Source organism: Candida jiufengensis (assembly GCF_024610255.1).
Source record: "Candida jiufengensis strain CBS 10846 chromosome Unknown scaffold8, whole genome shotgun sequence".
Lineage (NCBI taxonomy): Eukaryota > Fungi > Ascomycota > Pichiomycetes > Serinales > Debaryomycetaceae > Lodderomyces > Lodderomyces jiufengensis.
The window spans coordinates 144,159-160,069 of record NW_026261555.1 but is presented as its reverse complement, the minus strand read 5'-3'; the positions used below and the strand labels follow the sequence as shown (position 1 = coordinate 160,069).

The 15,911-nt window shown below is 26.5% G+C and overlaps 8 protein-coding genes across 8 annotated transcripts; 5 read left to right on the top strand and 3 right to left on the bottom strand. All coding sequences in view use genetic code 12, as the record gives it.

Moving 5' to 3' along the window:
• Positions 1 to 1,094: 1,094 nt before the first annotated feature.
• Positions 1,095 to 3,419, top strand: KGF54_000383 (uncharacterized protein; the record flags this gene model as incomplete). The annotated part of the gene is made up of 1 exon (XM_051764461.1): positions 1,095 to 3,419. The coding sequence occupies one exon, from the start codon at positions 1,095 to 1,097 to the stop codon at positions 3,417 to 3,419; it is 2,325 nt and encodes a 774-aa protein (XP_051622374.1).
• A 276-nt stretch (positions 3,420 to 3,695) lies between these two features.
• KGF54_000382 (uncharacterized protein) lies at positions 3,696 to 4,667 on the top strand (the record flags this gene model as incomplete). Its single annotated transcript, XM_051764450.1, has 1 exon — positions 3,696 to 4,667. One exon carries the CDS (start codon positions 3,696 to 3,698, stop codon positions 4,665 to 4,667), a length of 972 nt encoding a protein of 323 aa, XP_051622373.1.
• Positions 4,668 to 4,743: 76 nt separating this feature from the next.
• On the bottom strand, positions 4,744 to 6,900 carry KGF54_000381 (uncharacterized protein; the record flags this gene model as incomplete). Its single annotated transcript, XM_051764439.1, has 1 exon — positions 4,744 to 6,900. The coding sequence occupies one exon, from the start codon at positions 6,898 to 6,900 to the stop codon at positions 4,744 to 4,746; it is 2,157 nt and encodes a 718-aa protein (XP_051622372.1).
• A 994-nt stretch (positions 6,901 to 7,894) lies between these two features.
• Positions 7,895 to 9,178, bottom strand: KGF54_000380 (2-aminoadipate transaminase; the record flags this gene model as incomplete). Its single annotated transcript, XM_051764428.1, has 1 exon — positions 7,895 to 9,178. One exon carries the CDS (start codon positions 9,176 to 9,178, stop codon positions 7,895 to 7,897), a length of 1,284 nt encoding a protein of 427 aa, XP_051622371.1.
• Positions 9,179 to 9,770: 592 nt separating this feature from the next.
• On the top strand, positions 9,771 to 10,112 carry KGF54_000379 (uncharacterized protein; the record flags this gene model as incomplete). Its single annotated transcript, XM_051764416.1, has 1 exon — positions 9,771 to 10,112. The coding sequence occupies one exon, from the start codon at positions 9,771 to 9,773 to the stop codon at positions 10,110 to 10,112; it is 342 nt and encodes a 113-aa protein (XP_051622370.1).
• A 90-nt stretch (positions 10,113 to 10,202) lies between these two features.
• Positions 10,203 to 11,588, bottom strand: KGF54_000378 (uncharacterized protein; the record flags this gene model as incomplete). Its single annotated transcript, XM_051764405.1, has 1 exon — positions 10,203 to 11,588. One exon carries the CDS (start codon positions 11,586 to 11,588, stop codon positions 10,203 to 10,205), a length of 1,386 nt encoding a protein of 461 aa, XP_051622369.1.
• Positions 11,589 to 11,881: 293 nt separating this feature from the next.
• KGF54_000377 (uncharacterized protein) lies at positions 11,882 to 12,583 on the top strand (the record flags this gene model as incomplete). Its single annotated transcript, XM_051764394.1, has 1 exon — positions 11,882 to 12,583. The coding sequence occupies one exon, from the start codon at positions 11,882 to 11,884 to the stop codon at positions 12,581 to 12,583; it is 702 nt and encodes a 233-aa protein (XP_051622368.1).
• Positions 12,584 to 13,219: 636 nt separating this feature from the next.
• On the top strand, positions 13,220 to 15,775 carry KGF54_000376 (mRNA-binding ubiquitin-specific protease; the record flags this gene model as incomplete). Its single annotated transcript, XM_051764383.1, has 1 exon — positions 13,220 to 15,775. One exon carries the CDS (start codon positions 13,220 to 13,222, stop codon positions 15,773 to 15,775), a length of 2,556 nt encoding a protein of 851 aa, XP_051622367.1.
• Between the last annotated feature and the right edge of the window lie 136 nt (positions 15,776 to 15,911).

Below are 15,911 nucleotides of genomic sequence, written 5' to 3'. Positions count from 1 at the left end.
TTTCCACTATATTGCCGCAGAACTTGAGACTATTAAATTAATCTCTACAGACTTAATTAGTTTGTTGGTGTTCATAAACTTGATTGAATAAAATTAAACTTTTAATAAAGGGTTTAATTAGGCGTGTAAATGTTTCAGAATTAAATTTTAAAGTTTTTAAAGATTTTTAATTTTTCTCTCGTATCTTTAAATTAATTTTTGTAACTATTTTTAAAATTGTTTAAGATTGATTTTTTTTAGTAATTAAAACATTATTAAATTTATGGCTTTTACCGGGATCACTTATATCTTTGAAGATTGAGATTTTTCAATTCTTCAAACATATCAAAGCCTATGTATTTTGATCATAAGACAAAATTGTCTAACGGAGTAGAATATAAGGATATATGATGTCATTTACTTTGAATCTTAATGAAATCATACATAAACTTACATTAAATCACTTTTACGTTAAAGGTATATACAATATTAGATAATATTTCAAGAAATTGAAGTATATTACTCAATAAGAGAAGATCTCTCTTAAGCAGAAAGATTTTAACTAACTTTTAAATTTTTTAAATATTGATTGCTATTAAAATTTGATACATCTCAATTTTCAACTAATAGCTACCATATTAAAAATGTTTTAAAAATTATCCGTTTAAATGTTTGAAGTAGATTATACTAAATTTGTTAATAATTAGGCTAATACTATTTACTTCAAAAAAACTATTATTATTATTCATTTAATTATTAAACGTCTGTTATAATTCTTAAATATAAAAAATTGACATAATTTTTATTAATAATATTTTAAAATATTATATAATTAAAGAGAATAAATTTATAAGAAAGTGTGAGAGAGAAAAAAAAAAAAAAAGAGTGAGATTTTTAATTTTTTTCTTAGATTTTATTTTTAACACACAAGATTCAATTTTCAAATTGTTATTATATGAAATTTACAATATAATTGAATGTTTAACAAGATATTCAAGACTAAGTACATATTTCAATAAGAAATCAATCAAAATTCTCGGTTATATCACTTAAAAAGAATTACATCATAGTTTATTATATATATATATATACCCAAAGTTTTATGATTTTAAAAAATGGCTTCAAATGAGTTAGGTCACTCCAAAAGTTCCACAACTTCAACTTCAAATTCTTCAAATACCAATAATAAAGATAATAATTCATCATATTTTGGCAAATCTGCAAATTATCATGCTCAATTAACTAAATCATTATTCAATAATTATAATAAAACAAATCAAGCTTTACAATCAAAAAATAATTCAAGTACAATGCAACAATTTAATGATTATAATCAATCACAGTTATTACCAGATTTTATAGATTTTAAACAATCCAATAATAATAGACAAGGTAATAATAATCATCTCCAAACTAATAATGGATATTTCACTGATAGAGGAGCAATTTCTGTACCATCATCAAGAATAGAAACTTATTATACTAATAATACAATAGAAGAAGAAATTCAACAAATTATGCAAAATCACGAAGATTTGCATTATTTTGATCAAAATTCTACTTTAGATACTAATAATAATCAACATAATCAAAATGAATATAGATATACTCAAGATAATGATATTATAAATGAAGGAAAACCCAATTCAATTGATCTGAACTCAAATTTACAAAATAACGAATTTGATGAAAATAATTATAATCAACAGTCTTTCAATGAGTCGGAATTCCGTCAGCCTCAATATATGAACCAGTATTTACAACAGAATCATTATAAACCGCAACCTCAACAACAGCATTATTCAAATCAGTATTCGCAAAATCCTCAGTATCTAAATCAAAATCAACAACAAAATCCACAACACCATCACAATATACCCCAAGATCATCAAAATAGTCTACATCAATCAAATCAGCCGCAACTGCATCAAAATTACAACCACCAGAAAAATACACTGAATCAGCCACAATATAATCATTCTCATTATGCTCAAAATTATAACCAACATCAACATGAGCAAGGCTCAGCACACAACCACAATCATAACAATCAGAATTTAAATGATGTACCAAATTTTTCAAGTGATCAACAAACACTTTTTGATTCATCAAAACCTCATATATCGCAGCAACAACAGCCTCATGTACAACAACAACAACAACAACAAACTTTTGAACCAAAAATGAAATTGAAAAGAGGAAGACCGAGGAAGAAGCCAGGTTTTTATTTGAAGTTAGATGGGGTAAATAAAAAACCAACTATGTTAAACAGAATGATCTCTTCATCACAATCAGATTCAGGTACAGATTATTGGAATAGAACCCCATCAGGTGGACCAATTGGAATTTCTAAATTATCTTTTACACCAGCAAATCATGAGGATTATGACCTTAAAAAGGAAATGGATTTAAATGATAATCATACTCAAAATAATATACCAGCTTTTAATTTAACTCCATCAGTTGAACCACCGATAGGAGTTCAAAGTTATTTTGAACTAGATCATACTCCTAAAAATGAATCATTACCTGGTGGTGGATTTTTTTCACCTGCTATTACTGAAGGTGGGAATAATAATAATATTAATCAATTTAATCAAACATTTGAAGCTTATTTACAAAATGATCCTTTACAATTTCAATTACCTGAATTTGATGAAAATCAACCACAATCACAACATCAACAACATCAACCACAACAACATCAACAACATCAACCACCACCACAACAGCAACATCAACATCAACAAAACACTTCATTCACACCTTTGAATTTTGATGTTTTTGATACAGTAAACCAACATGATCAAACTACTTCAATTCAAAATGATGATTATCATTCATTCGATGAAGATGACTTAAATCCTGACTTTGATCAATATACGGTATCTCAATATATAAATCCAGAAGACGATAATGAAAATAAGTTTTCAAATCTACAAAAGATAAAATCAAATCATTCAGTAAACAGTGCAACGTCAGAAAAGTTTGATCAACAATCAACAACAACAACTACCCCAAAAACTAAAAAAAGAGCAGCAAAAGGTGCAGTTTGTCCAATATGTGATAAATACATAAGTAGAGATTTAACACGTCATATGAGAATCCATAATGAAATAGGTAGATTTCAATGTGTTTATCCAAAACATATGTGTAATCATAAAACACAAAATTTCAATCGACCTTATGATTATAAGAAACATTTATTACATCTGCATTTTAAATTTGATGATCCTAAAGGTAAAAATGCAAATACTTTAGGTGATAAACTCCCAATACCTGGTGCTTGTATGGCTTGTGGAACAAGATTTGTTGCTAGTGATTGGTTAAGTGAACATGTACTTACAAAAGATTTACAGAAAAGATGTGTTTATATTGAAGAGTATCAACATCAACCTTCTACTACTAATGAACTTAATCATAGTATAAATCATAGTTAGAATATTAGAAAGTATTTAAACAATAGTTAGACTTTATAATTTATTTTGTATTAATGTATTTTTAATGTTTCATTCTTAACTTGAATTTTGTTGTGTAGAAATTGTACCCAATCTATTTATATGCAGTCTCCTTCTATATACAAAATATTAATCTAGTAACTTCAAATCTTAAATCTTAAATTGTAGAACTGCAAATTACACCAACTCATCAATATATAATTAACAATTACGAAATATACACAAAGGTTAAGATATAGTCTCAATTGAATCAATTGAATGTCTAGAATACCACAATCAAGGAATTTAGGCTTACATTTACATCATAGTTCCATACCATTAATTAATCTACATCATCAACAACCAAAACAAATCATCCCATTCCCCTCACAAATTAATCCACTTCAAAAACCATGCAAACCAAATAACACTCTTAAAGTAATCGTACAAAGATCACCACGTCCGACAACTTATTTAAATTTCAAAAAATCATCACCAATCAAAAATGTCAATGATATATCACCAAAAGATAAACTAGAATTACAACGTAAAATCAATATATCAAACCTAATAGAAACTCTTAAATCACAAATCCCTCATATTTTAGAACATAACTTATCAAAAGATATAATATCAAATCAAATCTTTTTACGTATTTGTCCATCCCAATTTGATGAAAATTATTTACCAAAATTACAAGGTCATTTAACTTATTATAGTACATGTAAAGCAATAACTTTATTTATAACATCAATAATATTATCACCAAAAGTTAAAATTCATATATCAAATATAAAAGTCAGCACCTCTCAAAATCCAAATTGTATGTTTAAAAATTCAACTAAAATATATATTAGATGGAATACTTGTTTACCTAATTGTTCAGAACATTTAGGATTAAATCAATCTACTATTCAGGCTAATTTAGGATCAAGAAGTTGGTCAAATGAGGATACTAAAAATTTATTTGTTAATAATCATAATTTAAATTCTAATCTGAATAATTTAAATATAACTAAATTAATAGGTAAGATTACTAAAACTTTATTAACTGGATTGAAAAAAGATACAACTACTACGGAAACTACCAATGGAAAAGAATTAGAAAGAGTGATTTATGGATTATTTATATTTGAATTAAATGAAGAATGTGATAAGATTTTAGTTCACACGATTGAAAATATGGATATAGTTGAAAAATTTGAATTTGAAGAAGAAACTGGACCAGTTAATGGATTAAGAGTTTGTTAACAATAATAATGTAAATAGAGTATTTTTTAAAAATGTATATAGTTTTTTATTTTTTAGTTCGTTAATTCGTTAATCATTACTTTATATATATACCGTATAGTATTAATGATTGTAAGAATACTATAATTATTGCTAGGATTATTAAAATATCTAGTTTTTGAATATTTAGTATTTCTGTGGTTATTGTGGTTGTGCCTGTATTTTGTGTAGTTGGAGTTAATAGTTTTGATTGTTTTTCATCTATGATCTTGACTTTCTTCTTTTTTGGAGATTTAAGTAATGTATCACTTATAGTATTTCTCCTAATTTCATCTTTTAATTCTTTTATTAATTCATTTACAATTGTAGTTGAACCACTTAGGGACAGTTTTTCAATTACTGATTTCATCCATGATTTCCCTTTCCAATCAACATAATGACTAATTAATAAATTTGTCGAATTATTATCTCCCCATGTGAAAACATATCTAGTTTTAACTTGAAATACAGAACCTGAAGGTACATCAGGAGTTTGAGTTGTTGTTGTAACTACAATGTAATCAGCAAAATTTAAATGTTCAATAGTTTCTGTGACTTCACATCTAGTTGATTTAGGACCTATTGAATAACCTAAACTTCTTCTATATGTATATTCTCTAGCTAGTACTGTTGGATCATCATATGAAGGTCTAAATTCGACAAATTCTGATATTTCCAGTCCATCGTGACTTAGCAAGAAATTCTTTTGAAATTCATCATGTGTTCCAAATAATATATTGAATACTATACCCACTGGTGCTTGTATGTTTTCCTCTATTAATTCTATCTCTTGTGGGAATTTTGTATATTTTGCAGTTGTTGGTGAATGAGTATCTGGTCCTTTATTCGAATATTTACTTTCAGGTTTTAATTTTACAATTTTGGATAGTGTTTTAGTTGGTGTTAATGCGTCTCCATTCCGAAGTGATTCAACATCCTCATTTTCATCAATATGATCTTCTTCATCTTCTTCTTCTTCATCTGATAAATCTCCTTCTTCTTCATCCTCTTCTTCTATTTTCAGTACTGCGTCATCATCCCCATCTAATGACATTATATAGTTTTGTATTCTTGGTGATTGGCCGTTATTGTTTTCCGTTATGGCTTGTAATGCTTGATTTGCTTGATCTTCACTTATTCTTGGTTGATTTTCTTGATTGACTCTACCTGTTTTACCCTTCCATACCGTTATCATTAAATCATAAGTTTGATCTCTAGATAAAAAGCTTGCAAAAGTATGTACTGAACCATCCTCTGTTTCAATACTAATACCGTTTGGAAATAAACCTGCAGTTGATCTTTTTTCAAATTTTATAATATCCTCAAATTTTAAAACTAAATTTGTAACCCAACCTAATAAATTTGAATTAAAACATATATAACTTTCACTAATATAAGTTCTACCTTGTAAAAGAATTTCTCTACTTAATGCACATGAAAAATCATCTAATAATCTATCAGTTAAATCTAATGATTTAAATAATTGATGAAATTCTATATTTCTTTTCATTATCGCTAATCTGTATTTTGAATCTTTATAAAATTCATCTGAATATAATCTTGTATCATATTTACTTGATGGGGGTGGAGTTGTTGGTATAGTTGATCCAATTGAATCAAAAGTTACATCACTTGAAGTTCTTTTTGATTTTCTATAAGTTATAATTTTGGGAGATGCTAATTTGACTTCATCTAATGATGGTTGTAGTTCTGTATTACTATTATTACTATTGCTTTTTTGTAATTGATTATTTGCATCAAATTCTTGTAAATTTTTAAGAAATTTTGGTTGTTTATCATTTTCACTTTCACTATTATTGTTACTACCATTCATATTATTACCATTATTTGAATCTTTTGATACAACTGAACTTGCATCTTCTTTTGTAGTTAATGGATTTAAAGGAGTTTTTTGAAATGTTGTAGATAATTGAATTGATGATCTAATACTTGAAGAATCTTCAGATTGTTTTAATTTTTGTAATATATCATTAGTTTGATTCTTCAGTATATTATCGTTTTCATTTTTTCTTAATTTCTTTGATAATTGAGGTTGTGAATTTTGTTGTTGTTGTTGTTGTTGTTGCAAAAATATTGATGATGTAATTTCTTTTGGCGGTATTGGTGGAGGTATTTCTGCTTCTTCTTCATTTAATGGTAATGAATCAGTAATCCAATCATCTGTTTCAACCTCAAATGATTCCGTATTGGCCATTAATTAATTAGTATAATGAAACCTTTTCACAAATAGTAGGCAAAGGAATTGACGGTTTAATTAAATATATGATTGCCCTGTTTTGATCTATTAATAAATTGATCTTATTTAATATTATTTAAATAAAATAAATTTTGTGATATTTTCTAATATACGAGAATTAATTGGTAGCAATTTATAGTCATTTCTTTTTATATTGATCGTTTAGAATTATTATTGTCGTTTAAATTTTCTTTACATAATTATTTGGTTGCAAATTATCAATCAATCATTAATTGACTACACAAGTTTAAGGAATCTTATATAGGGTCTATACTATATATACATTGCTTATGCTAATTTATGTATTTGTTCACATTGTTATTTAGTTTAGTCTGTACTATTTAAATCAAAGGTCATTAAATTTTAGTTTAATTAAAATTTGCAGCAAATTGTGCAGTATATTTTACTTTTGATAGTTAAAACAGTTACTTGGATAATTTATTGATGTTGAAAAGTTGAAATGAAGTTTTCTAATCAACTCTCCAAATGATCATTAATAACGGCCTAACTCAAATTTCAAACTTCAGTTTTACTTTTCTCACTTTTTAATTTATGTGAAGTCAAAGATTACATTTATTAAATTGAGATCTGTATACAAAATTTACAAGTGAGAAAAATTTTTAATATCAAAATATCTTTTTCTTTACATCAAATATTATTCCAAATGTTGTCATTTAGTTGACTACATAACTAACAGTATGTTCAATCAATCATTACACCTCATCTACTTTTGTATTTTTGTTTTAAATTGATTTTTTCTTAATGATGAAAAAGTTTTGCATTGTCGATAATTTATGAGAATATAACCAAACAATATACACCAAGATCTGTACTGATAATTATAAGAAAAATCAATAAAAAATAGATATTTAAAAGAAAGAAATAAAACTTTTAGATATTAAATGCATTTTATATTTTTAAATGTCTAAATAAAATAATTTCAATTGTTGTTTTAATTACTAACTTCATCAATAGTTTCTCCCCATAATTTAATTCCCTTTTCAATTTCTGAAGATGATAAAAAACTAATACATAACCTTATACAATGATCACCCCAATTTTGTTTATTTGATTCTCCTAATACTTCAAAATGTTCACCACTTGCTAATATCACATTCTTTTTAGATACTTCTTTAATAACTTTTTCATTATCTACAAAATTAGGCAATTCAACCCAAAGGAAATATCCGCCATCTCCACCATATACTTTTGTACCTTTTGGTAAATATTTTTTAACGGATTCTTTAAGTGTTTGGGCTCTTTCTTTGTAAATTTTTTTGAACTTTAGTATTATCTCATCTAATTGACCTGTTTTTATGAGATCATTTACTATAAAAGTAGATAATTGTGATGGTGTACCTCCAGATTTGTTTGCTCCTGTTATACTTAATTGTTTAACTAAATGAGAAGTAGCTGATTCTTGCCAACCTACTCTTAATCCAGGTGCTATGATTTTTGAGAATGTTGCATTTGATATAGTATTTCCATATTTATTTGTTATTGTTTCTTGATCTAATTGATTCAATTTTGGAATTGGCTTGGTAATTGTCTCTGTATTTGCATAATCTAAATATTCATAAACATCATCACTTATAATTAACAAATCATACTTTCTTGCTAAATCAATCAATTTCTTTCTGGTTTTGACTGAATATGTTATACCTCCAGGGTTTGAAAAAGTAGGGACTAAATATAACACAAATTGATAAACCTTTCTTTCACCTCTTGGATCATTTTTAATAATATTCACCTCAGTTTGATCTTCTTTACCAAATTTTTTCAATTCTTTCTTCAATTTGACCAAATCTATATCATATTCTTCACCTGCTGTTTCATTTATTGCAATTAAATCATCACCTAACCCCACATCAACAAATGAACTATTTATTAAAAAATAAGTTGGAGTTACAATAAAGGCTTTTTTAGTAATAGAAGGTAATGTAGTTGATGCTAAAACATTAGCTACTCCATATGAAGCACCAGCAGTTAGGTTTATCAATTCTGCATTCAAATAGTTTGATTGGTATTTAGAGTTTACCCAATCTGATATGGTTTGTCTAATCTCTAAATTTCCTGGATCTGTACCATAAGCTAATGGATGTTGATTATTTGGATCATTATCATACTCCAAATAATCTGAATTATTTACTAATACTTTGGAATATGTATCTGCTATAGTTTTTGATGGAAGTAGGTTGGTGGAAGGATGACCTTTGAAGAAGTTTATAATGGCCATTGTGAGTAGTAACTTTGTTTGTCAAGTGAATTAGTCTTTTAAATTGTGGATCTAATCTTGAAAAACTTAATTGTTGCAAAATTTAAAAGCGGAATTTTGAAATTTTCAAATTCTTTGATTCCGCTCAATATAAGAATGTAAGAACTACAACCAAATTGAACATACTCCAATTAATTGTCTTGAAAATAATTAACTGGGTTAGGGAAAGCTAGTGCTTTAGAGTAAAAGACTCATGAATAAATCAGCTAAACTACTCCATTCCAGGTGTAGCCATTACAGCTTTAGGTCAACGGAGGAAGCTCTTCATTTGCTTATGACAGAACTTAGATGTGATACCTTAAATTCACTGAAAACTATGTAACATCTAAATTCCCATCAGTGAGCCTTGTAAGTTTTGTTGTATTGATACAAACAGTATTCAATTGTAAGTCTAATGAAACAAAAAAAAATTGAAGTTCGCAAACCAATTAAATTTTCAATAGAAAAAATTATATAATAATCATAGTATAGTAATTAACTAACCTAATTCATCTATAACTCAATTACTCATTCACCACCCATTACACTAGATATAACACATACATATTTAAAAATGCCAACTACAGGAGGTTTCATATTTGCATTAACATCAGGAGCAGCCATAAGATTATTTCAAACAGGATTAAGTGGATCACCACCAAAATTATCACAAAAATTAATTGGATATGGATCAACAATGACAATAACTGGATTATTTTATTATTTTATAATAGATCCTTCTATACAATCAAATAGAGAATTGTTAGTTAGAAGATTGACACAATTAAGAGAACAAAGATCTAAAAGAAATGCTATAGTTGAAGGAATTGAACATGATGAAGATAGATTATTTAGTTCGAATAAAAGAGGTAGATTTTTCACATTATTTGATAAATATAGTCAACCTTATAGATAGAAACACTTTTGGTTATTAATTGAATAAGTTATGTTAATTCTATATAGCTAATTAATGAATAATTTATATACGCTAAATTTTTACTGGTTTTTATTCTTCTTTTGATTTTATAAATACATCATCTTCTTGACCATTTTCTTCTCCTCCACTTACTTCTGCATCACTATCAAATTCTTCTGCTACATCACTTCCATCTTCTTCATTACCACCTTGAAAATCTTCATCATCGTCGTCGTCATCATCTTCAACATTCGTAACTTCAATTGCACTTAACCCAGTAGATCCATTAGAAGCAACAGCGTTATTATTATTATTATCATTAACATTAGCATTACTTGTTCCTTCTTTTTCTTTATTTTCTTCATTATAAGAATCATCACTTATACCATGACGTTTAATAAAATCATCAATTAATTGAAAATAAGCAACATCAATCATACTATATTCAATTGGTCTTTCTTCATTTCTATCATTTAATACTACAACATTTAAACTAAAATTATGTTTTGTTATATTTGTATAACTTGCTCTTAATACTTTTGACATAGGAAATACTAAAATTGGTTTTTTAAATGCAAATATCATAAAAGCATTATTATATTCATTTTTTTCTAAAAATATTAAATTACCATCTCTTGCTCCTTTATGACATTCGATTATTATTATAGATGGATTTGTTGTATTTTCACCACTTGTTAAAGCAACTGCTGAATCTTTATTTAATAAAAATTTATTTTTAAAAATTGTTTCACAAGGTAAATAATTTATTAAATTTATACCACATAATTTAAATTGTCTTTTAAAATAATCTAAAATTCTTTCTTGTACTGGATTTAATATAACATCATTTTTATATTGTGTTAAATCTCCAAATTGTGTATCTATATTACTTTGTAATTTCCCATTTTTAATCATTTGTTTTTTAATTTGATCTAAATACATTAAACAAATAATTGGATCTTTAGAAACATTTAAATCAGTATAATAAGAATCATGAATCCAAAAACATAAATAACAAACTCCCTTTTTTGTTGGATTAGTTGAATTCCCCAATACTGGTAAAACTAAACATAATTTTATTGCTTGTGATAAATTTATAAATGATAATTCAGGAGCATTTGTAATTGGATTAACTATTGATAATACAGGTATAGCTTGATTATCTTGTTCTATTAAATGGAAAGTTAAATTCATTTTTTTTCTTAAAGGTGACATAAATGAAATTTGTTGAATTTCAAATATAATTGAATCTGGATGAACTGATGATGATGGTGTTAATTCTTCATATCCTCCTTCTATTGTATCATCTTCTTCTTCATTATTATTATTGCCATTACCATTTGCTATTTTTCTACGTTTTGATGTTTCGAAATATTCATATAATTGATTAAAAGTTTGTTGAGTTGATTGATCATTATTTATTATATTAGTTATTTGAGACTTTAAATCTGGAGGTAGCTGTTGTAACCAATCCATGATAACATTAATTAATCTATTGGTCTATAATGATATTATGATACAAAAAGTTATGTTGTTTACTTTGAATAAAAGATGTAAAAAGTAAATTTATATGGGTTGAAATTGATGAATAAAAACTTGGTTGTAAATTACTCTCTAATAAATTTGAAACACTATTAAATATTTTTATATGTTGATTATTTATTATTATTTTTTTGTTGTATTATTATTGAAATATTACTTTAATTCTGTGCATATAATTTAAGCACTTGGATTTATACAACCATAAAATTATATTTACAAATGAATGAATGAGTTTAAATGATCCAGAATTAACTAGAATAGAAGTTATTGATTCAAATTTAAAAGAGTTGTTAGAAGAAATTATTACAAATGAATCAATTGATGAGATATCCAATCAAGAAGGTGGTGAATTAAATAAGCTAAAAGTAACAGAAAGGGTCAAATGCCATCAAAAAAAGTTTTCTATCAATCACAATAAATCCTTATTGTTATTTGCTTTATTTTCTGATGAATTTTTACAAGCAATTGATTTAGTATTTAGAGGGATCAATAATGATGATGAATTGGAATTAACGAATTTGGATTGTGCTGATAATTTATTTAGGTCTAACTCAATAATACAACCCGAAAAGAAAAAACTCGATCATAGTGTAACTCAAAATCCATTATCAAAAGTAGATCGATTAATTGACGCTAGACTTTCCTTTACTATTGGGGAAAAGGCCCATAGCTCCTGTGATAATAATGATCAATTTATAGTTGATTTTCATAATTGGTATTGTGATTGTAAAAATTATCAATCAAAAATAAGTAACAAATCTACAATACTTGACAAATCAAAAGACGAAATTCGTTTATTTAATGAGAATAATCAAAAGAATTTATTATGGCAACTCATATATAAACTGAAATGTAATCAATTATTACCAATTCCTTATTGTTGTCACTTAATTAGTGTATTGATCATACTATATAACCCTGGTTTGTAGTTTAAATAGTACAAATGGTTTTCAGTTAAGAGATATTTGTTTTAAACTTGTCTGCTCTGAGATTAGGGATGTTTCATAAAGTCCTCAATCTATTTCGAATAGACAGCATTTAGTCATCAGTGAAGTTTATGTAGAATGTTACTTTGTTAATAAATTGATTTTGAACCAACCAATTTTTCTTTAAGACTAAACTTAACTCTGTTGAGAAAAAACTCACTCAGAAAAAAAAATTGAAGAAAATGAAAAAATTTGTTAGATCATTTTTTTTTTATTGGGAATAGAAATTTAATCTCAATTATTAATTAATTAACAAATTTATCAAAATATCTTATACTTTAACTTACAATAAACAATCAAATATATATTTAAAAACAATAATCTAGTCTTTATTTTGTTTATTATTATAATTATCAATCAAATTATCAAAGTACATTAGCCAACAAACTCAATTTTATTTCAATAATTAATTGATCAAAAAAATTATCTATTTAGAATATTAATAAAAATTTATTATTGTTGGACCATTAAATTTTTCATGTTCATGTTTAAAGAAAACTAACAAAAGAAAGTTAATTAAGAGACCTATAATATATCACTTCACATAAATATCAATCATCATTTTCCTAAAATAAATTCATGTCAGTACCACAATCAACTACAACTACAACTACAACTTCGAGAAATCCGTCTTCAACTACATCAGCATCTTCATCAAATTCAAATGGAGGTTCACTGCGTTTTAAAGGAGATGCAGTAAGTTTTTCACCTCGTTATACAAATTTTCATAATCAATTTCAACAACATCACCAAAATCATCATCATAATCAAAATCATAATCATAATCATCATCAACAATTTCCTCCGCATAATCCTAATCAATTCATACCTCCTCAAATGCAACAAGCAGGACTTACGCCTCAACAACAACAACAACTTTATATGCAATATAATAATTATCAATATCCAATGATGATGAATCAAATGTATGGTTATATGCCTTATCAACAAGATTTATATTCTCAACAACCTCAACAATTGTATATGATGCCACCACCTCCTCCTCAAAATCATTTACAAATGCATCAACCTCCACCTCCGATACCTCAACCACCACCTCCTTCACAAGATCATAATATTAACAACAATAATAATAATAATAACAACAACAATAATATACAAACAAAACTGCATCATCAAATATCAAATAGTCCATTAGCTCCACCACCAATTCAACAAAATAATTTTCAAAAACTGCCACCACCACAGAATTTACCGCAAAAGCATCACCATCATAATCAACAACACGAGCAACCACTGCATATACAACAGCAGGCTCAACCACAAAACAACCTTGCTCGTCAACAATATTCACCAAAGTCTACCCCGACCGAGATTTCACAATCAAAAGATGTTTCTTCAAATACAAATAATACCCATACACCAAACCAAAGCGAACTAGAGCTCAAGGAAGAGGTACCAATTTTAAATGGCCATAAAGTGGAAGAAAAACCAACAAAATTACCAACACAAAAATCTGAAACCAAATTAGATATGAAGTTACCATTATTTGTAAATACTAAAAAGTCGGATTTTCTCAATAATTTTCCATTAACCGAACAAACTAGAAGTATAGAATTAATCACAAAATCAAATCAATTGGAAGATAATTTTACAAGGAACGAAAATAAAGTTACCCTTACCCCAAATATTTCAAAAGTTGTATATATAAATACTTTAGAAACTATTTTAACAAATGGTAAAGACAAAATAGAGAGAACTAGAAAAAAATCATTAACTTCAACACCTCAAAGTCAACAGCCTCATGCCAATAACACACAAGAGTCTCCTGCATTATCAAATAATTGGGCTTCATTTTTACAATCAACTGCTCCACCAACTCCAAAAAAAGTAGTCAAAAAATCAAATCCATCAAAAGTAGAACCCACCGCCCCAAAAGCTATAACTACAACTAAAACTTTTGAACTATTTAATATTGAAAATGAATCAGCACAACCATTGGGGATATTATTATTGAAAATAATGTTTGATAGTCATTATTCAATTTTTAATGATTTTCCCGTTTTTGAAATCAAGCCAAAAGGTTTGACAAATACTGGTAATATATGTTTTATGAATTCAATTCTTCAAACTTTACTTTATTGTGAACCATTTAATAAATTATTAAAATTAATTGAAACCAAATCAATTGGAGATTTAGTTATATCTTCACAACCATTAATAGATGCAACTATAAAATTATTCAATGAATTCAAACCATCAGACGATAAATCACCAGTTTCAATTGAAACTTTTTATTCAGCGTTATCGAAACATCAAAAATTCCAACATTTAAAATGGGGACAACAAGAAGATGCAGAAGAATTTTTAGGTTATTATTTAGATGCATTAAATGAAGAAATGATTTTAGCATTAAAAAGATTGAATACTCCACAAATTGATTCTTTAATACAATCATACACATCAGATGATGTAACAAAATTCAAATATAACATAAAGACATGTATAAAGAGAATTAGAAATGAAGATGACGAAGATGAATGGAAAGAAGTGAGTAAAAAAAATGTAACCAAAATAGATATAGAACCAACACCACTAAATTTGATTTTCGGAGGTGAATTTAAATCAGTGATATCAATTCCGAAAGCATCATCATTTCAAAAATCAATAACATTAGATCCATTCCAACATGTACAATTAGATATATCAAATTCAGAATCAATAGAAGATGCATTTTTACATTTAAATGAATTAGAAAATATTTCATATAAAGGTCAAAATAATAAAGACCTTTTAGTTAAAAAGCAAACATTTATAGAAAAATTACCAAAAGTCTTAATCATACATTTAAAAAGATTTAGTTATTCTTCACAAAATCAAGAAAATGCAATAGAAAAAATAGGCAAAAACATAACATACAATCACACTTTAACCATACCTAATGAAATACTATCTCAACAACAACAGTCACAACAACAACAGTATCAATTAAATTCAGTAGTATATCATCATGGATCATCAGCAGACGCGGGACATTATACAAGTGATACTTTTGATTTTGAAACAAATCAATGGTGGAGAATCGATGATACCATTGTTAAACCAATAAATGATGATGATGTATTAAATGATGGTATAAATAATGCATATATTTTAATCTATAGGAAAATATGAAATCAATGAATAATTAAAATATATAAACATATTAGTATAACAATATAATTAGTAATATTAGAAAAATGCTTAGTTTGTAGATCTGATATATCTTAGAAAAAAGTTGATGTTTGAAAAATCTCTTATGTGCAGTATT